The 24,864-nt window shown below is 39.5% G+C and overlaps 1 protein-coding gene and 1 pseudogene across 6 annotated transcripts; one reads left to right on the top strand and one right to left on the bottom strand.

Annotated features, from left to right (window-relative positions):
- Positions 1 to 56: 56 nt before the first annotated feature.
- Positions 57 to 19,750, top strand: ADAT2 (adenosine deaminase tRNA specific 2). 6 transcript variants are annotated; one of them, XM_029945435.1, is made up of 6 exons: positions 57 to 233; positions 10,056 to 10,160; positions 12,638 to 12,788; positions 13,429 to 13,535; positions 17,980 to 18,052; positions 18,171 to 19,750. In XM_029945435.1, the coding sequence occupies exons 1-6, from the start codon at positions 135 to 137 to the stop codon at positions 18,212 to 18,214; spliced, it is 579 nt and encodes a 192-aa protein (XP_029801295.1). In that variant the 5' UTR covers positions 57 to 134; the 3' UTR covers positions 18,215 to 19,750. The 6 variants fall into 6 exon arrangements, with proteins under 6 accessions (XP_029801295.1, XP_029801297.1, XP_029801299.1 ...); XM_029945439.1 differs by having other exon boundaries at positions 161 to 249; positions 18,171 to 19,156; XM_029945441.1 differs by lacking the exon at positions 57 to 233 and adding an exon at positions 501 to 519 and having other exon boundaries at positions 18,171 to 19,156.
- On the bottom strand, positions 1,494 to 1,796 carry LOC115296398 (annotated as a pseudogene).
- Positions 19,751 to 24,864: the final 5,114 nt, after the last annotated feature.

Here is a 24,864-nt window from a genome sequence, read left to right as displayed (position 1 = left end):
CCCGGGTGCATCGCCGTTCGACTTCCCTGGAAACCGCGGCCCATACCTGCCGAGTTCCGTTGCCAGCGCTCCGCTGCTGCTGCTGCTGGTGCTGCTCCAGCCCGGGGCGCTGAGCGCCTCGGCCCGGAAGCAGGATGGAGGCAAAGGCGGCTTCCACGCCGGCTGCTGGTGGCGCCGGGTGCTCGGTGACGGCGGAGGAGACCGAAAAGTGGATGGAGGAAGCGATGCAAATGGTGAGGAGCCCAGGAGGTGGGTGCCGTGGGCGGGAACTTATCTTTGGCCCTCTTATCGACCCAAGCATTTGAGCAAATGTCCTGCGTGTGCTTTCTCGTCACCATAGTCTCCATGGCGGTCACATTTCTGGATAAACAGCTGGCTTTACTCTCCTGAAGTTTTCTTTGGTCCATTCTCCCAGTGCTGTGCGGGAAGGAGGAGAGGAAGGACAGAAATCATTTCTTTTTTCACTGGCATCAAGTATGAGCCAAACATCCCCATTCAGCGGCTGCTGGTCCGAACCTGGTGCGTCCCCGTTCCCTGAGGACAGGCTCGCAGATTCGGAAAGTCATATTATTTTGTATTTATGACCTCTTGAACCTGTCTAGTAGAAGAAAGGACGCTGAAGATGTGTCTGATGGAGAGCAGGGTAAAAACAAACCCCTGTCCAGTCAGATCTACCATTCATTCAGTCATTCATTCATTCATCCATACTACTGACTTCTTGTCTTTTTCACTTCCTTCCCTCTCTCCGTTCAGGACAGCTGGTTAAGAAGGGCTCTAATCAGATTTGTATATAATTTAAGCTTTACTCATACTTATGAATGCCAGTAAGCTCTTTAATAGAGATAAAAGTGTGTTTGGCATGTATACATATATGTATATAAATATTTGTACCTGCACACATATACATGTGTAAAATGGCCTTCCGTTTTACATTTCTCTAAATGTAAATTTCTCTAACAAATCTTTTTTTCATACATGCTTTTGATTATATCCTTTTTTTAAAAAATCATATTCTTATCCTTAGTGGCTTCTGGTCTCCAATAGTTAATTAGTTCCATAATTATGTATTCATTCACTCCATAGATATTTATTGAGGACACTATGCTTGGCATTGGGAATTTAGAACTGCAACTGATTTTGGTATATTCTTTGTTTTCTACTTATACTATTCCCCCTGCATTCATTCACTGTTACAGCCAAGTATCTTTCTCCAAGCCATGATGTATTACAGCATCTATCCATTTGTTTCTGTTACTTACATACTGCTCTTTTAAACTTGTTTCTCATACTTTTTTGGAAGTGACTCACAATAAAAAAAAAAGTCTACGTTATATTACAACCCAGTAAACGCACACATAACTATCTCTGAAACAAAAGTTTCAGTACTTAACCTTCCCATGTACAGTTTTCCTGGTACTTCAATTTCATTGAATATTTTGGGGTGGGAGGGTTGCTGTTTATGACAAATATCCCACATGTGTAAGCCTCTTCAGTCAGAAGTTTTTTGAAATGATGCTGTTGGCCTTGGCTAGCAGGAAGATGGAGTCATTTGACTTCCCCATCCTGTTAACTAGTTCACAGAGTGTGTAGGTTTTAAACTGACCATTGAGCATAACTGTCACCTGGTCAACCTCAGCCAGGTTCAACTGGATGGGCACGTGGTACTGGGCACAGATGATGCCCTTGCTGGTGGAGCATTTCCGTGTCGCGTACACATCCACGAACTGGCCAGTTTGGTACTGTTGTTTCTGATCCACTAACTTGATTTTAGGACCTGTTCTTTGAGCACATTTCATAATTTATTTCCTCCATTAAATTTACACAATACATAGTGTTCTGATACTTTAATTACTGTTCACATACACACTTAAAAATTAATTTGTAACGTGTAATATGGATTTGTTTGTCTTGACCTTCCTTTATGTTACTAAATTCTCTAAGTTGGAGATAGGAGTTTTCATTTGATATCTGTGAGAAGTAAGCCCACTGACCCAAACAAAGGAAGGACACCAAGACTGAAGCACAGTGAAGCAAGGCTTTAATCAACCAAGAGCAGGTGTCTGATGGACACTGGGGACAGTCACAGCAGGCAATTTACCTCCTAGCTCACAGGTCCTTCCTCTGATTCCTTATTGACTGAGTACTATAGAGGTTACAGCCTTTCCCAGAGGTTGCCTATGCCCATGGAAGGCAAAAAGTAGTCTGATTGGAACAGACCTATTCCCTGCGGTGAGGCAGAGACTTTTAGTCTCTCCTCCTTTTATGGTGCATGCTCATTTCAAAGCCTGCAAAAATAAGCCACCAAACAAGAGATGGGAAGAAGAACCAGGAAATGAAGTGTCTAAAGGTTGGGACTTCATTGTAGGGGGATTGGGGATGAGGGTTGAATATATTTCCAGAGGTTGTAGACCTACTGTTAACTGGACAGCCCAGCTTTTATTTAGTATTTCTGAAAATGAACCATCTCCCTTCTCACAATATCAAAATTTCACTCTTCCCCCAAATAATTTCAGTAATATCTTAGGGAGCTTCTTACGAGGGAGGATGATAATATATACAAAGGAAGACTAATATACCTTAAAGTAAGCTCTCATTCTTCTGTTTGGTGAGTGCTCCAGAGGGCAGATGATGCCTGAATGCTAGGAAGTCAGAATTTACAGTCCCTTCTGTTTATTTTCATTTGCTTTAGGAGCTCTTAAAGTATTATGTCTGGACCTTGCTTAGATGAGATTTTCAGACATGCTGCCAGAGAAGACTTAATAGGGGTTTTCAGAAACAGCTGACGTTAATAAGTCATTGAGCTTTCCCACTCATGTTTCAGAGGTGGGTTTTTTTTTTTTTATCCTTTCAGCTTTTGGGTCTTTATTTTCCTTTAATCATTTGGTCATAATATATTGGGGCATTTCATCCACATACCTACCTCTGCACTATTCTCTAGACTTCTAGACGAAACATTTAAGACCTTTTACTGTCTTTTGCTGCCTACCCCTGGGGTTTCCCTTCCTACTGTATAAAAGAAGATGCATCCAAATAGTTTCCAAGATCTGTCTGGCCTTGACATTTTTGTCTCTTAATTGGATTACAAGCCCCTAGGGGATGTGATTGCCTACTTTACCTATTCCTATCCAGGCTCAAGGAAGGCCTTGTGGTTTGGGTTGGTACATGTTCTTGCAGGCTCAAACAAAGGAGAAGAAGTGCTTGTCATAAATCTTGTGCTTTGTTCAATCATTCCCGCCCCACTACAGAGACTTCAAATCTTAAGTCACTTCGAAGATTGTTGAGGTGATTCAAAGTACTCTACGTATTTATGAGAAGAGTTTAAGATTAAACCAGAAACATATCTAGGGCCAAATCTGTTAAGCTCTGAGGAATTTGAAAGTGCAATATGCAGTTTTCATGTAATAGGGAGGATACTAGCGTCTTCATAACACTTGTAGAGAGTAGACATATTTATATGGCCAATACAGATGGCTAGAATGTCTGACTCTGATGACCTTGGTCTGACTTACTTCATGTTTAAAATAAAGTGGTTGCCCTAGAAAATTTCTATCTTAGTCTGTGATTTTAATATACCAGCATAGGCCTTGGTTACAGAAGAAAGGAAAATGGATTTGAGAGAGCTTAAAAATGTATTTTTTAATGTCATCTAAAATTAGTGAGTTTGTACAAAAATCAGTGCAACCCTACCAGTCTCATAGGTACAACATTTTTGGAAGGCAACCTGGAATAATGTAATTAACAGCCTCAAAAAATAAATGTTTATGTCATTTAACCTTGTAATGTAGTTGTATGGCATTTATCTTAAGGAAATAGTTTAGAAGCATAAAAGCAATCATTGTCATTTCAAGGTTCTATGTAATAGGGAAAACTAGGAAGCATTTAAAACTTCCAATGAAGGGAAATGGTTAAATCGTGATATATGACCGTGTTGAATAATGTGCTGTCATCAAAATGATTATGAATATTAGGTACAAACATGACATTAACTATCACAGCTACATGTGATATTCAACATTAGGCAAACAGAAATACAAATTACTTTATACTACATGTGTATGCTTAGAGTTTGGACAGGCATATATTTAAACCCCAGAATGGCTACTGACAGCCAGCTAACCTTGACAGAGTTTTAACCTTTCAGCCACAGAGGCCGCTTCTGTGAAATGAGTATAGAGTATTTAGCTCACAGGGTTGTGTAGATTAAAAGAGATCATGTTTGTAAAGCCCCTGACATATTATATTCAATAATAAAAGCTATTTTTTAATCAAATAAATAAAGACTGAAAGAGAACACACACAAATAATTAGCATGGTAAAGATATGGTATTTTTGTTTGTTTTGTTTTTGTTTTTTGTTTTGAGACAAGAGAGAGAGAGAGAGAGAGAGAGAGAGAGAGAGAGAGAATCCCAAGCAGGCTCCACACCAACTGAAACACCCAGGCGTCCCAAAGATATGGGTCATCTTAAAGAAATTTATTACTATGCTTTTGTAAGTTAAAATGTTAGTCTAATTGAAGAAACAGCATAAGACTAAATCCAGAAAGGAGACACTGGTAAATGAACATTAGTGTTTGTTAGGAGAAGATCTGGAAGATGTGGAATGAAGATGGGTTCTTTATACCATCAAAGGGAGAAAGCAGAAGAGAAAAATGGATGGGTTTTATTTACATAAATATTTAAAACTTCTGCATGTCAAAAGGACAAGGTACAAAGTAACACAGCAAGTAGGTAAAGGGATGATCAGACCTGACAGAAGAGTTGGTGGGAGAGTTTGAAGATTATGTGAATTATTTAGTTAGCTTAATTAACTCTGTTTTGAACTTGACAGCAAAGCAAATATGTATTTTACTGAAAAGCATTTCACCTAAACACATTTCTGTGGGGTTTTGGGGTTATTCTCTCCACCTCCTCCCTAACCCACACTTCGCAGCTCCTCATCCACTGGCCGTTGGCATGGGGGCTGGGCTGTTCCCCCTCAATAATGAGATTTAAATACTCCCACCACTCATGTTTTTCTCTCTCACTTGGACAGCACTTAAGACTTTTCACAAGAAACAAGTTACTCTAAGTAAATAAGAAGGTAACATTGAGAGGTAGGACATGGAATAAAGGAGGGAAGTTTGCTGGGAGGAAAAGGAAGAGCCGAAGGAAAGAATGGAAGGCACAGGCCCAGCCACCTGGAGGCCTGGGTGGAGAGAGGGGCAGCCCTGTGCAGCAGGGTGGTCCATGCTCCCTTCCAGGTGGGCGGGACTTGGAACCCCGTTGGGAAACACTCCCTGGATTCTGCCACTGCTTCTACTCCCCTTGGTCTTGAACTCTCTTCTACATGCTTGAAATAGCTACCTGGCCACACATAGAATTCTTCAGGAGATCGTTTAACCGAAGATCTTGGTCACGTGGCCCCCTCCATCATTTATTCTTTTGCAGTTTTTTTCTCCTTAGACTTTTTATATCTCACTCTCTTAGGTGTTCCTTCTCCTTCTGTCCCTTGAACTGGACCTATTTGGAACCCCAAAAGTGATAAAGTAGATTGGTGGTGACTAGAGTAGAAATTTGAAGCTAAATGGCCAGAAACCTGATACCTGGTAGGTATTCCATAAATTTTTGTTGCAGAACTGAATGCATGGAAAAGACTCTCTGGATTCTGGTCCCAGACTCTCACGTGAGCAAATTCCCTAAATACCCCACATCTCTGTTTACTCGTCTGTAGCTTGGAGAAGCTCACTGAGTCTATCTCAGCATTGTAAACTAAATGTGTTAATACTTCTGAAGTGCTTAAACTAGTCCTGGGTCAAAGTAAGTGTTTCAGCAAGTTATAAACTCTTATCATTTGGGAGCTCAGAATCAGAACACTTGTTATTACATAACAGTCTTTTGTAGTAGTTGGGAGCTAGAAATTTAACCTACATGTAGCTCACTCTTCCAGCCACTGGTTTCCATTTCCCCCATTCCACCAAAATTGCCTCTGTGTCACTGACCTTTTTTTCTTGGATCTTCCTTAACACCAGACATTCCTGATTTTCACTCCTGGTTTTTGGCATTTCTTCTTAATCTCCGTCACAAGCTATTTCTAGTTTACTCCACCTTTATTATAACTTTTTTTAACTTCTCCTTTTGGAATAATTATAAATTCACAGGCAATTGCAAAAAAGCATAGCAGGAAGGTACATGTACCTTCCACCCAGCTTTCCTCAGTGGAAGCATCTTATATAACTTTAGTTGCAATATCCAAACAAGGAACATGACATTGATGCAATTTGCAGAGCTATTCGGATTTCCTCAGCTCGGTGTGGACAAGTGTAGTTCTGTGCACATGATACCATGTTTAGTTTTGTTTACCCACCACCAGGACTGCTGAGTCACCACAAGGCTCCCTCTTGCAACTTTTTATGGCCACCGTTCCCCCTCAAGCCCTTAAACCCTGGCAGGCACGATCTATCCTTTGTATCTGTAATTTTGCATTCAGGAATGTTGTATGTGTAAATATGTAACCTTCTGGGGGTTGGTTGTTTTCATGCAGCATGATTTCCTTGAGGTCCATCCAAGTGTGGAGTGGGTCAGTAGTTTATTCCTTTTATTGCTGTGTAGTATTCCATGGGATGGATATTTCACACGTTTGCTTCACTGTTCATCCTTTGAAGGATGTTTGGGTCATTTGCAGTTTTTGCCTATTACGAATAAAACTCCTATGAACATTTGTGTCTATATATGAATGTATGTATGTATGAACATAAGTCTTCAGTGCCTTGGGAGAATGCCTAAGAGTGCCATTGCTGGGTCATATGTTAACAGTCTAGAGTGATACCGTTCTTCCTCAGCCTCGCCAGCATTTGGGGTTTTTACATTTTATTTTAGCCAGTCTGATAGGTGTGTAGTGACAATTCATTGATTGTGATTGTAACATGCATTTCCCTAATGGCTAGTGGTATGACTATCTTTTCATGTACTTATTTGCCATCTGTATGCCCTCTTTGGTGAAGTGTCTGTTAATAGTTTTTGTCCATTCTCTAGTGGGATTTATTTATTTATTTATTTTTTAATTTTTTATCATTGGACTTCAAGAGTTCTTTATATAGTCTTGATAATAGACCTTTGTTGGATATGTGGTTTGCAAATATTTTCTCCCAGTTTTAGCCTGTCTCTTCTTCTTAACAGGGTGTATTAGTTTCCTGTGGCTTCTGTAACAGAGTAGTACAAACTTGTTAACTTAAAACACCACAAGTTTATTCTCTTACAGTTCTGGAGGCCTGGTGTTTGTTCTAAATTCATGTCATCGGGCTAAAACCTCATGCATCAGCAGGGCTGTGTGCCCTCTGGAGGCTCTAGAGAATGTGTCCTCACCTTTTCCAGCTTCTGGAGCAACATTCCTTGATTGGCTCATGCCCCTTCATGCATCCATCTTCAAAGCCAACAGCGTAACATCTTCAAACCTTTCTGCCTCGCCCTTATAAGGACACTAGTGATTGTATTTAGAGCCACCTTAATAATTCAGAATAATTTCCTTGTCTCAAGATCTTCAACAAATGTTTGTTGGATGATTAAATGATTTCTCTCCCATGTGTACCTGGGGTTATGTGTACTCCTAATCTTTTTTTTTTTTTTTAAGTTTTTATTTTAAGTAATCTCTACACTCTACATGGGGCTTGAACTCATGACCTGGAGATCCAGAGTCTCATGTTCTTCTGACTAAGCCAGCCAGGAGCCCTGTAATCTTATTTATTTGTTTTTTCTCTTTTTAAAATTTTTATTTACTTTTATAATGTTTAATTATTTAATTTGAGAGAGAGAGAGGGAGCACGGATGGGGAAGAAGTCAAGAGAGAGGGAGAGAGAGAATCCCAAACAGACTCTGTGCTGTTGGCACAGAGCCCAGATGTGGGGCTGAATCCTGGGAACCCCTGGGAACTGTGAGATCGTGACTTGAGCCGAAATCAGGAGTCAGATGCTCAACCGACTGAGCCACTGAGGGGTGCTCCCTACCCCCGATCTTACCCCCGATCTTACTTTAAACAACATTCGCTGTGTGCCGACTGCCTTAACTTAACGGCAGGCATGGGTGCTCAACATCTCCATCTTCCCTAGCTGTATGTGTATTTGTGTATGTTCACAAACTTTGGAACTCTTCAGACTTTCAAGCTTTGCATAAACGGAGCTCACTTTACCCATTGTTACAGAACTAGACAGAAGTGGGTTCATGATGTGGTTCTGAAGAATGAAGTCTTCCTGCTTCAAATACTGTGCCCTTACATCGATGCAGGCCCCAGCTCTGTCCCACCACCCTGAAGGAGGAAGGAGAGGTACAGTTTCCTACCACTGTGTGCCTCTCCTTTCACTTTTTTTTCTTGGCTCAATGACAAGTTAAGGGTCAGTTGAGCATGGTTGAAATGACTAAAGAACCCATATTGGCATTATGATGGGAAGTTATTTCTACCCGAAATTAAATAGAGCCTGGAATAGGGGGCTAGTGCAGGAGACAGAAAATGCTGTCTTAAAGTGATAGCTTCAACTTTGCACTATCTGCTATGTATGAATACCTACACTTAATTGGTAATCTAGTCTTCCAAAGTGTCTTCAGGCCTGTCATATATAAGAAATGCTATGGCTTTCTAGAAACAGCCATACTTGGATTTTCTTGACTACGGTACATGGGAAATGATTGTACACCAGGTTCCAGGGTTGTATTCTTCCTTTGTTCTCTCTCAGCAACAGGATTAAGGAGTACTCAGATATGACCTGCTTGCTTCTGCTGTCTGCCCCTAAAAAGTATTCTTTTACTGTCTTGGGCCCCAACCGGCTCAACCAGTGACAGGGCCAGAAGAAAAATAAACAACCTGTGATGAGGGAGACTTTGCAAATATAACCGTTGGTTTGCCATTTCCTGGATGGTGGTGCTGGAAATGTTCCCAAGCTTATTTTTCTAATTTATGTCTTTCCATTGAGGTGGACTTTACATACAATGAAATGCACAGGTCTTAATGCATTGTCTATTCTGTTTTGACTGATGCAAACATCTGTGTAACCCACACTCTTTTCAAGATCGTTTTGAGCACGCGGGGAAAGTTCCTTGTGTCCCTTTCTAATCAGTCTACACATGCCCTACCATGAAGAAATTGCTGTCTTTGGTGTTCAGTTTTGTCTGTTCTAGGACAAAACCCGAAGGGAATCAGATAGCATGTGTGTTGCTTTTACTCAGCATGTCTGAGATTCACCCATGTTGTTGTGTGTAGCCCTAGCGTTTTTCTTTTTATTGCTCGATAGTATTCCATTGTGTTATTATGCCAGTTTGTTTATCCATTCTTTTGTTGAAGGACACCTGCACTGTTTCAAGATTGGGTATTATGAATCAAACTATTATGAACATTCTTTTACAAGGGCTTCTTTTGGGTTTTTTTTTTTTTGTGAACGTATATTCTCTCCTCTTAAATAAATACTTAGAAGTGGAATTTGTTCATAGGCTCTATGCATGTTTTCTTTTTAGAGAAATTTCCAAAGTGTTCTTCAAAGTGGTTGTACCATTTTAACACAGAGCGCTCCTAAACTTTTCTTGTGTTGAAGCAGAAATTGTGAGCACAGAGAGACATCCAGTCTGGTTACCTTTATGCTATTGGAACTCAAGAGGATATTTTCTATACTATTTAGAGAAACAAAAACCAATTAAGCAAGTAGAATTTCAACAAGAAATGGATTTCAGTAAAGTATTTATACATGTTATTCTTTTCCTTTGCAAATCTATATATGGTCTCTGAAAAGCTGCACAGACCCTGCCAACTTAAGAACAAGAGTCAATAAGAGTCTTTTGCTCACTTCTGCTTCCAATGAGAAGAAAAAATCGGGGAGCTCAGAACCTGTAAAGGGAGTTTTTTCTTGAATCTCCTTTCATATGGAACCAATGGAGAATGAAGGCATTGCGTCCTGAACTATATTTGAGGAGAGGGAGAGCTCAGCATATTTCTTTGTTTAATGTTTATATGTGTGTGTTCACTTTGCATCTATTTCTTTCCTGTAGTCTTTTTAAGTATTGAACGTTAGATCTTAATTTTTCCACTTTGTCTTTTAGGCCAAAGAAGCCCTAGAAAACACTGAAGTTCCCGTTGGCTGCCTCATGGTCTACAACAATGAAATTGTGGGCAAGGGACGAAATGAAGTTAATCAAACCAAAAATGTATGTCAATTGAATAGTATAATCGCACACATAGCAGTAAAGGTAGGAGTGCCCTGAACTTCGTCACAGTTGGCGAGAAGATGGGTCTGTGTAGAGACCTGTAGGGATCAATGGAAGGGTAGTTTCTCTTAACATTTCTTCTTCTGAATTTCTTTTTTTCTGATTATAAAAGTGATATATATTGGGTTTTTTTTAAAGCTGGAAAATTAAGAAAAACTTAATGGAGCAATAAAATCTTTGCAGCTTATTTTCTATTTCATGGAGTTTTACTTTAACACTTGAGTGAAACTCAAGAGGGGGTTTTATTACACTGGAGTTTCAATACTAAAGAAATGAATCTAATCTCCATCTTAAGTGTATCTGATATATGAAAATTCTACTTTACAAAACATCAGTTTAACTCGTATCACATTTTTTATTACCTTTAAATAATGTATTCCTCCTGGTAAGTTAAACAGTCATCTTCAGTTTATATCTTTGAAGGATTAAAACGATTGTATAAATGAAAATGTGTCTTAAGAGAATTCAGTGGGATAGTCTCTCTCACCTGCTGTCTCTATGCCTACATGTGGTATCACACCTTAATAGCTTGTGTGCCTTTATATTATTGGGGTTAGGTTGAGGCGTTCATGAATTAAGGCATTACTTCTTGATATGACAACAGTGTGTCACAATTTTATGAATAGAAGAAGTACTACCTGGACTCATGGACAGCTTATAACCATAACGGCACTCACACAGACTTTGATCGTATCATTTGATCTTGGGAGCTAGAGAAGAAGCCAGTATTGTAATGGTGCTGTGGGAAATTTAAAGTTTATCTATCATATCAAAAAAAAAAAAAGCACATTCAAAGTAGGAACCCAAATTCACAAAGCAATTATCATGGATATCAAAACATTTGTGAGATAAGTAATAAACATAATGTAGCAGTTAGTAAATATACAGATATTTTTCTGGAAGTAGAATTCTATATTTTAAGTAATTGTCCTATCTCCCTAGTTATATTTTATGGTTTGGTAGGGTATATTTAATATGAGAACTTTGTATGCCCTAACGTCATCCATCTAACCCTCCAATGATCTGGGTTTCTTCAGTATCTTGAAATTAGCCTGCATTTATTTTGGTATTGTGTCTTAGAGAAGATTACCCTATAAAATATTATAGAAAGACTCTTGACCCCAAATGAGGAGCCTTGAGTCCTACTCTTGTCTCTGATACTACCACCCTGCCGTTGACTACCATCACCTTTTCTAGCGGTGTGTTTTTTATATGTCCTGACTTAGCTTCTGGCTCTTCACACTAAAAGAGAGGTTGATTGCAGTGATTCGGTTCAACAGTTACTTCTGGAGAATTCTGGGGAGATATGATTCAGTAATTTTGAATCTGGTTTTTTAAAAAGAATCAAGTTGGGGAAACTTCTTAAGCTCCCCAGTTAGGTCTGGTGTGCAGGCAGCTTTGGGAACCTGCTCTCTAAGGGGTCTTACAGCTCTGAGTTCATAATTCTGGACCAGCCCTGCTTGCAACCTGCTTCGAGCCTCCATGGCACCTAGGACCATAGTCCCAGCACTTTTCACGCCCTACTCTATGTCACACGTTAGCACCTTTCTATTTGCCTCTCCAGATTTTATACTTGTTGATGACTCTAACTTCACATAGGATTTAGCACTATGACTTGTACTTAGTTAGCAATCAGTATAAGTTTATTGAAAAATGTGATCATCCTGAATATTATTAATAAGTACTGCATAGCAGAGTACATATAGAGCATGCAGCATATGCTTCATATAATTCAGTGTTTTATGAGCTGTATGTTCCAGCATACCCCGTTTTACACATGGGGGACCCACTGCTTAGAAAAGTTATGTAACTTGCCCAAGGCCATGTAATGAGTGAGGCCACAGTCAGGATTCAAAGTTAAGTACGGGTATTTCCAACTGCTGTGTGATTTCTCCTATATTCTGATGCCAGCCATGAGGTATCAGAGACTGATGCCAAATCTCTAGTTTTCTCTTGAGTCTGCCCTAATATTAAATCTCATCCCCCCAAAAATAGAGGTGATGACATTCCAGTAAACTAAATATGGATCTGCTTAGAGCGAGGTGAGGGACAGCCTTGAAAACATCTGAAACTGGAGCCCATGCTTATGAAGACTTCAAACTTCCCCTAGAATATTCACACACCCTAGACTCTTTTTTGTTGTTGTTGTTTTGTTTTGAGACTTATATTCTCTATGGCATTTAATTGAAAGAGTGTCCCCTGAAGTTTTGAAGTAACTAAAAATGTAGCATAATTCACGCGACATCTCAGATTAGCTGTCTTTCGTTGGTGAGGTTATGGTACTTGAGTGCTAAGGGTGTCCCTGAAACCCTTATTCATTAAAACGTTGGCAAAAACATTAGGCCCATTTGGGTGTTTATTTTTGAGCGTTTGTAAAATACAGTTGCGTGTTGATGCCATCACCTCTCTTTTTCCAGGCGACTCGACATGCAGAAATGGTGGCCATCGATCAGGCCCTAGACTGGTGCTGCCAACGTGGGAAGAGTCCTTCTGAAGTATTTGAACACACCGTGCTGTATGTCACCGTGGAGCCGTGTATTATGTGTGCGGCTGCCCTCCGCCTCATGAGTATCCTTTGACTTTGTGAGTTAATGTCTCAGGCCGTTTCCTATAGACTTGAACATGGCCAGACTTCTAATATATGAAAGCAGACTTATGAAGCAAGTCATAAAGTATTGTGCCCCTTGACCAAAAAATATTTAGGAAAGATTTTTAAATAATAAAATTACTTTGTTTCATATCAACAGATGTAAAACTGTTAACCAAATGAACTAGAGAAAGAAAAAACTCAGAGCTAACAAATTAAAGCTGAAGTAGATTATACAACTGTGTACAGAGAAAAGATCTAAAGAATATGTACCTTTGGGTAATAGATTATAGGTGATTTAAATTTTTTCTTTCTCTGTTTATACGTTTTTGTTTATTTTTGCCATGAATACCTATTACAAAGTATGAATAGTATTAAGTCAAAAGCAAGTATCAGGTAAAAAACACAGCACATATGATACGATAATTGTAAATAAATGGGAAATGGAAAAAGTTATAGCTCTTTGAACTGTGTCATAGAGTAAGCAACACAGATACTGAGTGTAGGAAGTTTGTGTCTAAGATCTTTAAAAAATTATTTGCTAGTTCAAAACCTACCCTGGTTTTGTCACTATACACATTTGAACTGCACATTTGCTTCAGGACCTTAATTCTTTCTCATAAATCCCGCTGGTGGTCTATGGCTGTCAGAACGAACGGTTTGGTGGCTGTGGCTCCGTCCTCAATATCGCCTCTGCTGATTTACCGAGTACTGGGAGACCATTTCAGGTAGTACGACCTGCTCGTGCTTTTTCTTTCTTTCAAATTCCTTTGATCTCCTTATGAGCTTGGGATTTGTTCACACGTGGTCAGTATACCAAAGAGCCATACTGGACCCAGGTAGACTCTGAGACCGCTGGTCAAGTTCATTATGCCTCAGTGTAAGAGAACAGGTAATCATTTCAGGTAGGTGCTTGGCTCTCTTAATTAACAGAATCTTTCCAGAAGTAAGTCCCCAACCTTCCAACGTATCTCTCCTGACGGTTCAACTGTTGGCATTTTCACTCAGTGAGTGTCCCCAGCTCCGTGCTGTACCGAGTTTGGGTGAAGCTTGGACTCTCTCAGTTAACAGTAGATGCTATTTACAGTGCACACACAATATTTTTGCACGGAGCTAATCATTTTGCTTTATCGCTATGTACTATTTTTGGTGTGTAGCAATTAATACCTGTATTTTCATCATTTTACCCCCTGCCTTTTCAACATTGAAACTTCCCCCAGACCCAAGCATCCACGTTGCTTGTGTCTTCCCTTAAAAATTCTACTTTCCCTTTAATCTTGCCACCTCTTCCCAAGGTTTTATGTTTAAGACTATGGGCAATAGGAATTTCTATTTCAGACTTTGGACTGTAGATACATATCATTTTTCGTAAACTGGCATGATTTTTTTTTTCTCCAAAGTGAATCCTGAAGTATTATGTTTTAAGAAGAAAAGGCTTGACACGGTGTGCAGTTAACTTCAAAGATCTCAGCTACTCTTAGGAGAATACCAAGTACCTATGAAGGGCTCAGTTTGGCTGAATCCCACTGAGAACAAATTTTGGAAAACATTCTATTGTGAGTTTTTCCAGCTGAACGTTAGCTTTCCTAACAACTTCCGTACATCTGAGAATAAATGACTTTTAACATCACATCGGAAAAGAAAGTATAATAGAATGACAGAGAGTAAACAATGCTATCAGCTTGACTGTTAGAAAAATCTTCAAGGCATCTGGGTGGCTCGTTGTTAAGTATCTGACCTTGGCTCAGTTCATGACCTCACTGTTCATGAGTTCAAGCTCCACATGGGGTGAGCTCGAGCCCCACTTCTAGTGAACATGAAATCTGCAAAGTGATTTGATTTTTCCAGTCACTTCTGTTAGTGGCTCAGATTTTACTTACATAACTCTTAGCAAGTGAATTACTGACCTTGTATTTTATTTATGAGAAAGATCTTAAGAGTTTCTCAAAGCTTTGAGGCGGAACAAAGATGAGCCCTTGGTATCAGATATAGGTAGAAAATTTCTCTCCAAAACATCAGTGACACTAAGTGCATAAACAGCCCTTTCCTACATGTCTCTGCACAGAGCTGATCTCACTGAACCAAAGAGTAAGATTGTAGTGTGTGTACTTGGACAAATTGGCTCCAGTGAAATGAATTAACCGTCATTTGAAACCATATCTCCAGGTTTGATGCCAAATTATGTTTTTTTGTTTAAGTATTTTGGATTCTAAAGAAAACATTGACACCCCAGGCTTCTGGATCTGTGTTTTCTTCCTTTATTTGGTTGGTTCAGGTTGGGGCCAGTGGGGGCAGGGGTTGTGGAAGGTAGGATGCTGTTTTTGTATTGCAAAATCATAGATTCCTTTAATGCTATATTATAAGCTGAATTAAGCTCATAGAGGAGACCTACAGAACTCCCCCAACCCCCAACCCAACTCTTAAAAGAACTATTCTTTTCAGAGAAGATAGTGATTAATTTACAATACATGCCCACTCCATTTTTAAAAGTTTATTTTAATAAGAATGCATGCTTTTTATTAAAGCCACAATTTATTGCTATAATGAATAGTTGAAAATACTGTCTTGGTACCTTAGAGTGATGCAGTTTCCTTCTCCATCTGTAACTCAGTAGGTCTCATCCCACACTGCATATTATAGAGACTTTTAAGTGTGCCTGTGATAAGTCCCTGCCCCAGACCAACTGTATAAGAAGGTGAGAGGGTGGAGGATATTAGTATTTTCTTAAGAGAGTTTCCAGGCAATTCCAGTGAGCAGCCACGGTGGAGGACCATTGCTCTTACTTCACAGGAGGGGAGCGTGCTTTGTGCTTCTTTGGTGCTCGTGAGAGTATGAGAAGAGGCAGGAGCTCTGAGGAGCACAGACTAACGGGAGGAGAGGGGGACTGACCCACCATGGTTGGAATGGTCTGAGAAGGTTGTGAGAACGGAGACACCAAGGGAAGAGAGAGCTCCAAAAAGAGGTGAGGATGGTCAGTAGTCCACCATTGCCGACAGCTGAGGACAATGGAAAGGAAACCAGTGTTTTGTTCAGCAGGGGCCCGTGGGAGATCTGGGAGCACAAGCCCTCATGGATGAAGTTGAGGAGGAAATGAGAGCCGCACAAGTGCCAGCCAGGAGTCTGGAATGTTCTCAGGGAGCAGCAGGGCAGTGGCTTCCCAAGGGAGCAGGGTCAAAGAAAAGTTATTGGGATTTTCTCCCCCCAGCTTTACTGAGAAATAATTGACAAATAACATTGTGTAAGTTTAAGGTGTACAATGAGATGATTTGATAGATATATAGATGTGAAGGGTTTACCAAAATAAAGTTAGTTAACACACCATTCACCACACATAATTACCATTTTGTTTTTACAGGGAGAACATTTAAACTCTACTCTCTTCACAGCTTTTAAGTACACAGTACAGTATCGTTAGCTATAGTCACCATGCTGTTCCTTAGATCCTTAGAACTTACCTTACAACTAAAAGTTCATGCCATTTGCACTGTCTCTTCATTTCCCACAACCCTCAACCCTCCACCCCTGCCAACTACCATTCTGCTCTCTGCTTCTGTAACGGGAATGTTCCATATAAATGTATATTTTATTACATATAAGCAATAGGATGTTATTCAGCCATAAAAAGGAAGGAAATCCTGCCATTTAGGACAACATGGACAGACCTTGAGGGCATTCATTATGCCAAGTGAAATAAATCGAACAGAGAAAGACAAGTACTATACAATCTCCTTGTTTAAAGTTTATTGATTTATTTTGAGAGAGAGAGAGAGAGAGAGAGAGAGAGAGAGAGAGGAGTGTGTGTGTGTGTGTGTGTGTGAGCAGGAGGGGCAAAGAGAGAGGGAGGGAGGGAATCCCAAGCAGCTCCATCTTGTTGGCACAGAGTCCAATGAGGGGCTTAAATACACAAACTGTGAGATCATGACCTGAGTCGATGTCAAAGAGTTGGACACTTAACCCAGGTGCCCCTGATGATCTCTCTTATATGTGCAACCTAAAAGCATTGAACTTGTAAAGGTTTTCTTTTGATGGGAAGTTTTATTCAGGCTTCGTAGGTCCAGGTAAGAGCTGACTGAAGGTGCAAGAAAAAGGGGGTTCATTCTGAGGAACAGACCACACGCGCCAGGCCCGTGTGCTGGCGCTCACTGGCTGCTTCCCTCCTGTGGCTGCTTCCGGATGTGCCTCCCTGGAATCTCTGTTCATTTTTTCATTTCGTGCATCTTAGAAGGATGCAGCGTGTCGAGTTCAAACTCCTGTAACTCACCTTCAAAGCCTGTATATTTTGACCTTATTTTATCTCTTTAATTTCTTTACGTATGGCACCCCCCCTACCCACCATTAGTTGGATTCCTCACACAACCCAAGCTCATTCTTACTCTCTCCCTGAAACGCTATGATCAGCCTCTTTAAATATTTGCTATCTTTAAGGCAAGTTCAAGTTTCATTCTCATGTAATATTTTATATATAATTTCACTCCTTACCGTTATCATAATTTCTTATTCTTTCCCTTAATCGATCTTTTCTCTGTAGTTAGATACCAAAGATAGATCAAACTAAACCCTTTTAAAAACATCCACTACAGTAAAGAGCCTAATAGTAAATATTTTAGCTTTTGTGAGTCACTCACACGTGTGTCACATCTTCTTCTTCTTTTTTTTTTTTTTTAAACCGTTTAAAATTATAAAAATCATGCTTAGCTGATCATTTTTAGCTGTGGACTACCAACTCTAGCTTAGCATCAAACACTTCCTGGGCCACCAGCGAATAACAGTAGATAAACATAGCAGATGCCTAACAAACACTTACAACGTGTCAGGTATTTAACAGGTGTTATTTTACGTAATCTTACTTGATCTTCATGAAATCCCTCAGAGGTAAGTGCTATAATTACATACATTTTATACATAAGGAAGCTGAGGCACAGAGAGTTTCCCTATCTTGCCCACATAGCTAGTAACTTCAATAGTAGTTGGCTGAGAATTAATAGTTGACTAGATTGATATTGGAGTCCGTGGGCCTATTCCCTTGGAAATATATTTCTTTGCCCACATCACTGCTGTGCCCAAGATTATCTGAAAGAAGTTTACGTAATTATGTATACGTTGCTGTTTTTATGGGACACAGGCCATATTTTCACTGGGCAATAATCATCCTCAGTCTTCTCATTTCAACAGTGCATTCCTGGATATCGGGCCGAGGAGGCAGTGGAAATGTTGAAGACCTTCTACAAACAGGAAAATCCAAACGGTCAGTTTTCCCCTGCTCTGCATAACATAACCTCACTTAAGACAATGCAGTGTGAAGAGAGTCTGACGTGGGCCCTCCTCTTCATTTTCTTTTTTTTTCTTTGCTATTGTTTTCACAGCACCAAAATCAAAAGTTCGGAAAAAGGAATGTCAGAAACCTTGAACTTGTTCTGAGGGAAGGCTGCTGTTCCTCGACGAAATTCTTGGACTGAAAGTTGTTGACATCATTGAATCATATGTTCCCATGTGTCCTCATTCCGTGGGAAAATCATCCCCCACTATTTGCTGTGTTAAGGGAACAAATTAGCACTTTTTAGAAGTCTGACAGTTCTAAACAATGGTTAGCTTTTCCATAGGCTTAAAGACCATTTTAAGAAGAGGGGAAAGTAAAGATGGAAGTTTTAGAAATTACTAAGCAGTACATACTCTTCCTGCCAAAATCACTGTGCCTGGGCCAGGAGACTGCTGAGTTTCAGCGAATGTGTATCCAGACCCAGTTTCCTGGCATGTGTCCTGACTGGAGTGTGCCACACTGTGCCGCAGTGGGGGCACCTGCTTTGGGCCTGGCTTTCCAGAATTGGATCCTTCATTCTTTGCAGCCACTGTGTCCTCCCGGGGTGTTGGGGGCCCGTGACTTTCTTGGAATTTGTATATTAATTATATACGTATAGATTACGATTGTGTGTGCCTCAGAACAGATTTCTTTTTGCTTTTATAAAGCAGGTCGAGAAAATGCACACTTTTAAAACAAGTACTTAAGTGTCATTTTTAAATTATAGCATATTGCTATAATAGAAGCTTACTTATGCCTTCTTTGAAGATGAAGATGAATATTTTCTTAAAAGATAGAAGCAGAAGTGAGACAATTCCTTTTTTACCGAGCAGCTATACTATGTCAGGCTCCATTTGATCATCGAATCAGTGAACAAAACAATGAATCCTTCCCTCATGGAGCTGATATTCTGGCGGGGAGACCTACTATGCCTGACTGATTATGCAGTGTGTTAAGGAGAAAGGGAGAAGGGGGTAAAGGGGACGGGCATGTCATTTGGTGTTGGGACTGCTGGTTGCACAAATAAATGGAATGGCTTTACCTACTCTGAAATCAAATTGTTATTTCCTTTTATAAAAGTCCAGGTTTAGAATTTAAAATCTAAAATTGAAAAATGAGCACACAACCCCGGGAAGAGTCTCCGCAGCCGGAAGTCCCCGATACTGGCTCTTTCTGACTGCACTGAGGGTTGGCGTCCACGGAAGAAGAGCACAGTGGAAGCTCACTGGGGTGCGCTGTGTCCGCCCAGAAGGGGGCCTCGCCGTTCCACCAGAAGCCCTGCTCCAGGCCCCTTTTGCATTTCTTTGGTGGATTCATTTCCTTGATGCAAAGCATCTGTATTTGTTGATTCTGCCATTTGAGCGATGTCTGACTTGTTTGTTTTGAATTACATTACAGGCTGGAATGTAATTGTGGTGAAAGTATTTTTATATTGCTGAGAGTAGCAGCTAATCACAGTTACATGCTTCAGAAGATTTATAATTGCTTGGTTTTGTACGTGTGTGTTTTTAACTGCGTTTGAGAAATTTGATGGAGAAGAATATGCATGATTTTTAAATTTATAATAATGTTACGTGTAACTTCTCTTCAATTTCACCTACTTTAAAAATTATCTTCTCATTAAATTTTAGTGCTTTGACTAGTTTATTCCTTTCTGCAGTTGGTCATGATTCATTTCTGGCTCCTTGTGCTTTCCTGCAAGCAGACTTTATTGCACTTACTGTCTTCATGTCGTCGTTTTCTCAGGGATTATTTGTAGACAAAAAACCTGGAATCTTTCGTCTAGTATCAGTGAGTACCAGTAAGTCTGGCTATCAAGTAGGTTCTTGGTATATATTTGTTAAATAAGATTACTGATTGAAATTTAGAGAAAAATGAATAATAAGGGGAATACCTAGCATAAAAAGTCAAAGCAAAACCTACTATATGGGGATGTTAACTTACAGATAGTCAATACTAAAGGTTCCAAGAAAGTAATAAAATGGAACCAAGAAGGATAGGAAAGACTCACCAATATGCATGTTCTGTTTCTGCTGTGTTTGGAGAATGGTTATTTCCTGATTCCTAAGCATGACTATAAATTTTAATTTTGGTTATGACCTTTTTGATTCTACCTCCAGTGATGGACTTATAGAAAAGTCTTTAAAGAAGATGTGGTACATATATATATATGTGTGTGTGTATATATATATATATACTGGAATACTACATGGCAATGAGAAAGAATGAAATCTGGCCATTTGTAGCAACGTGGATGGACCTCAAAGATTTCATGCTAAGGGAAATAAGTCAGGCAGAGAAGGACAGATACTATATGTTTTCACTCATAGGTCTAACAGGAGAAACCTAACGGGACCATGGGAAGGGGAAAGTGGCGGGGGTGGGGGAAGAGTTAGGGAGAGGGAGTGAGGCAAATCATGAGAGACTCTTGAATACTGAAAACAAATTGAGGGCTGACTAGAGAGAAGGGAAGGGGAAGGAGATGGTGGTCATGAAGAGGGGCACTTGTGGAGAAGAGCACTGGGTGTTATATGGAAACCAACTTGGTAATAAACTATTTAAAAAAAAAAGAAAAAAAGAAGTCTTTCCTGTATTTTTGGTCTTAGGCATAGTTCCCTCTACTGCTTTTCTAGAAGCAATCGTGTTAGATGGCACGTTGCAGGTTGGAGGTCGCCCCCAGTGCTGATAGAGGAGCATTGTCAGGTCATAGACATTGAGGCTGCGGGACTCTGATGGCAGTTTCGAAGTGCTGGCGAGTTGTGGACATATGATGAGGTGATGCTACCGCCTGAAATCCATATTCCCCAGCTACTTAGACTTGGCTTAAAATATTAGGACGATCCAGTTCAAAAGAGTGAATCCAACTGATTGACATCAGCAGTGCCTGTCTCAAAGACTAGCTGAAAGACTTGGTTTGTGCATGGGATGGTTCTGGAAGTGGTAGGAAATAAGAAGGTTTTAGAATCAAGGCCCTGTTTGGAGGAATTAGCAGGAAATGATTGCATCTAAGTTGCTAGAGTATCCAGTGTTTGCTGGTCTTTGCAATGGACTCGGCTGAGGACGGACGGTGTGTAATGCTTTGGCAAGCTTCAATCACTGATAAAAAAAATTATGTTAAAATGTCTTGGCACTTTCTTGTTTCTTGGCACAAGCATCTCTTCCTGTGTTGAATTTGGAACATTATGGAGGGAAAACAGATAGCCAAGAACGCCAATTTAGGCGTAGGCAAGAACTGCTCATTTTTCTTGAGATTTTCTATTTGCAAATAATCTCGAACTTACCAACTAATAATTTGTTAACAACTTTTACCTTTAGCTTTATCATTGGCTCTGTTTATTCTCGCTCGTTCCCAATCTAGCTATCTATATGTGTGTATGAATGTATATAATTTTTCTTCTGAACCATTTGATAGAAAGTCACATCACCCATCATGACCCTTTGCCCGGAAATGTTTCTGTATTTCCTAAGCATAGAATATTCCCTTATATAATCATAGTATAGTTATTGGCCTCAGTGTATTTAACATTAATACAATACTTTAAAAAAAACTTACACCCAAGTTAGTTAGCGTATAGTGCAATAATGATTCAGGAGTAGATTCCAGTGATTCATCCCTTATGTCTAACATCCAGTGCTCATCCCGACAAGTGTCCTCCTTAATGTCCCTTACCCAGTTAGCCCATCCCCCTCCAGCCACCCTCAGTTTGTTCTCTATACTTAAGAGGCTTTTGTGTTTTGTTCCCCTCCCTGTTTTTATATTATTTTTGCTTCCCTTCCATTATGTTCATCTGTTTTGTATCTTAAATTCCACATATGAGTGAAGTCATATGATATTTGTCTTTCTCTGACTAATTTCACTTAGCATAATACCTTCTAGTTCCATCCATATTGTTGAAATGGCAAGATTTCATTCTTTTGATTGCCAAGTAATACTCCATTATGTGTGTGTGTGTGTGTGTGTGTGTGTATTACTACATCTTCTTTATTCATTCATCCGTTGATGGACATTTGGGCTCCTTTTATACTTTGGCTATTGTCGATAGCCTAAACATTGGGATGCATGTGCCCCTTCAGAACAGCACACCTGTATCCCATCCCTTGAATAAATACCTAGTAGTGCAATTGCTGAGTCATAGGGTAGTTCTGTTTTTTAATATTAATATAATACATTTATCTAATATACTGTTTGTATTCTAATATTGTCAGTTGACCCCATAGTGCATCTTGGAAGATTCTAGGGTCAGATATCTCATTTAATTGTCATGTATCTTCAGCTGATTTGAGTCTAGAACACTCCCATGCCTTCTCTTGGCCTTTTATGATGCTGATATTTTTTAAATCATTTGCCCCGCCCCTGTCAACTTTTCTCTTTTTTTAATAATGGTGTTTTCTCATGATTAGATTCAGGTTATGTGTTTTAGGTGATGTAATATTCTCAGAATATCACATCTGAAGGCACCCAAAGGCCATGAAGTCCTCACTGGTGAGGTTAATTTTAGTCACCTGGTTAATTTTGATCACCTGATTTCTGCACTGTATAATTATTTGGGGTTTTTTTTCCCTCCCTTGCAATGAATAAGCAGTCTGAGGAGAGAAACTTAAATTTTTAAAAGAAAATGTATTTAACATTAGTGGAAAGGAGGAGATGAAATCAGTGATCTAAATTTTAAAGCAACTCATAGGTTATTTTGTTGCAACCTTTCTTTTTTATTAAGTCTGCTGAAATTCACAGAATTCTTTTTGTGATAAGAACATTTTATTATTTTTAAAGTTTTATTTATTTATTTACTTATTTATTTAATGTAATCTCTATACCCAACGTGGGGCTCGAACTCATGACTCCAACATCAAGAGTCACATGCTCTACTAACTGAGCTGGCCAGGCACCCCAAGACTTTAAATGAGGATGTCTTACTAAAAATTAAAAAGAAGCCTCAAATAAGTTCTTTCTCTCCTGATGTCAGCAAAACTAATACTTACATCAATTTAATTATATCTGATAAGGGATCTGATTTGGAAAAATAGGTCTGAGATGTTTCTGGTATCAAGGATGACCCATAGTGATCCAATAGGGTGCAATCTAGGTGGGTTGTCACTGGCCATAAAAGCAGAATTCTCTTGGGTTTCCATAGAGACATCTAGACTTAAAATGTTTTAAGCACTGCTGCTTTTAAAATGGGTGTCAGTAAAAATAGCAAAAACCAAGGCTTTTAAAAAAATAATTTAAAAATTTTTAAAGTAGTAAAGTTCCTGGTTAAAAATCCACATTGCATCAACTGGCCTTGAATAGCCTTAGGGAGAAGAGGCATCAAGAACTGGTTTCTCTGCCTTTTGGCAAAGGACTGAGACCACACTGAGTTCACCTATGAAGACAACTGCCAACTATTTTCTTATTCTGTAAATTGTTAATTGTGTGTAGTGAAGAAAGGGGTGATGGGTGACGTTATTTTTACGGGTAAGACTGGCATTAAGTTCTGGTGAAAGTTTGACATCTTTAGGATCTTATGTTTCTTCAAGTTGAGCTAATAAAAACAGGCTCTTGGGATTGTTTCACACCTTATTTTTAAGTGAATATTGAGCTAAACACCATGTGTTGATGATTATTAGGGAGATTTGTTGTGTGATTGAAGAAGCATGACCTTATGAGTCTAGAACAAGAATCAGCCAAATATGGCCTGTGGGCCAAACCCAGCCTGCTGCCTCTTTTGGTACCACTAACAAATGAAAAATGGTTTTATGTTTTGAAATGGGTGGGGGAAAAAATCAAAAGAAGAGTGTAGTGACCTGTGAACATTGTATGAAATTTAGATTTTAGTGTTTACAAAGTTAAGTTTTATTGGGATATAGCCATGACCGTTTGTTTTCGTGTTGTTTGGAGCTGCCTTTGTGCTACATTGGCAGAGGTGAGTGGTGGTGACAGACATCTATGGCACCCAAAGCCTAAAACATTTAAATATGTCTGGCTCTTTAGGAAAATGTTTGCTACGTCCTGGTCTAGAAAATATAAAATGTTGATGTTCAGTCTCTAAGGTGCTTGTTGAAGTCCTCTGACTTTGGAACTGAATGATGTGGCTCATTGTGCAGTGGTGGTTAATGGTTTAGTACCATGATTTTTAAAAATAACTGATTTATTTTTTAGTTTACATCCCAGTTAGTTAGCATATGGTGCAACAATGATTTCAGGAGTAGATTCCTTAATGCCCCTTACCCATTTAGCCCATCCCTCTCCCACAACCCCTTCAGTAATGCTGTTTGTTCTCCATATTTAAGAGTCTCTTATGTTTTATCTTATGTTATCTTAAAGCCCTCATATGAGTGAAGTCATATGATATTTGTCTTTTCTGACTGATTAATTTTGCTTAGCATAATACTTTCTAGTTCCATCCACAGTGTTGTAAATGGCAAGATTTCATTCTTTTTGATTGCTGAGTAATACTCCATTGTATTCCACGTCGTCTTTATCCATTCATCCATCAATGGACATTTGGGCTCTTTCCATACTTTGGCTATTGTCGATAGTGGTGCTGTAAACATTGGGGTGCATGTGCCCCTTTGAAACAGCATGCCTTTATCCCTTGAATAAATACCTAGTAGTTTAATTGATGGGTCTTAGGGTAGTTCTATTTTTAATTTTTTGAGGAATCTCCATACTGTTTTCCAGAGCACTGCACCAGTTTGCACTCCCACCAGCAGTGCAAAAGAGATCCTCTCTCTCCACACCCTTGCCAAATTCTGTTGTTGCCTGAGTTGTTGATGTTAGC

The sequence above is a fragment of the Suricata suricatta genome, chromosome 7 (assembly GCF_006229205.1).
Source record: "Suricata suricatta isolate VVHF042 chromosome 7, meerkat_22Aug2017_6uvM2_HiC, whole genome shotgun sequence".
Lineage (NCBI taxonomy): Eukaryota > Metazoa > Chordata > Mammalia > Carnivora > Herpestidae > Suricata > Suricata suricatta.
The sequence above is the reverse complement of the archived record's forward strand: the minus strand, read 5'-3'. Positions and strand labels throughout refer to the sequence as shown.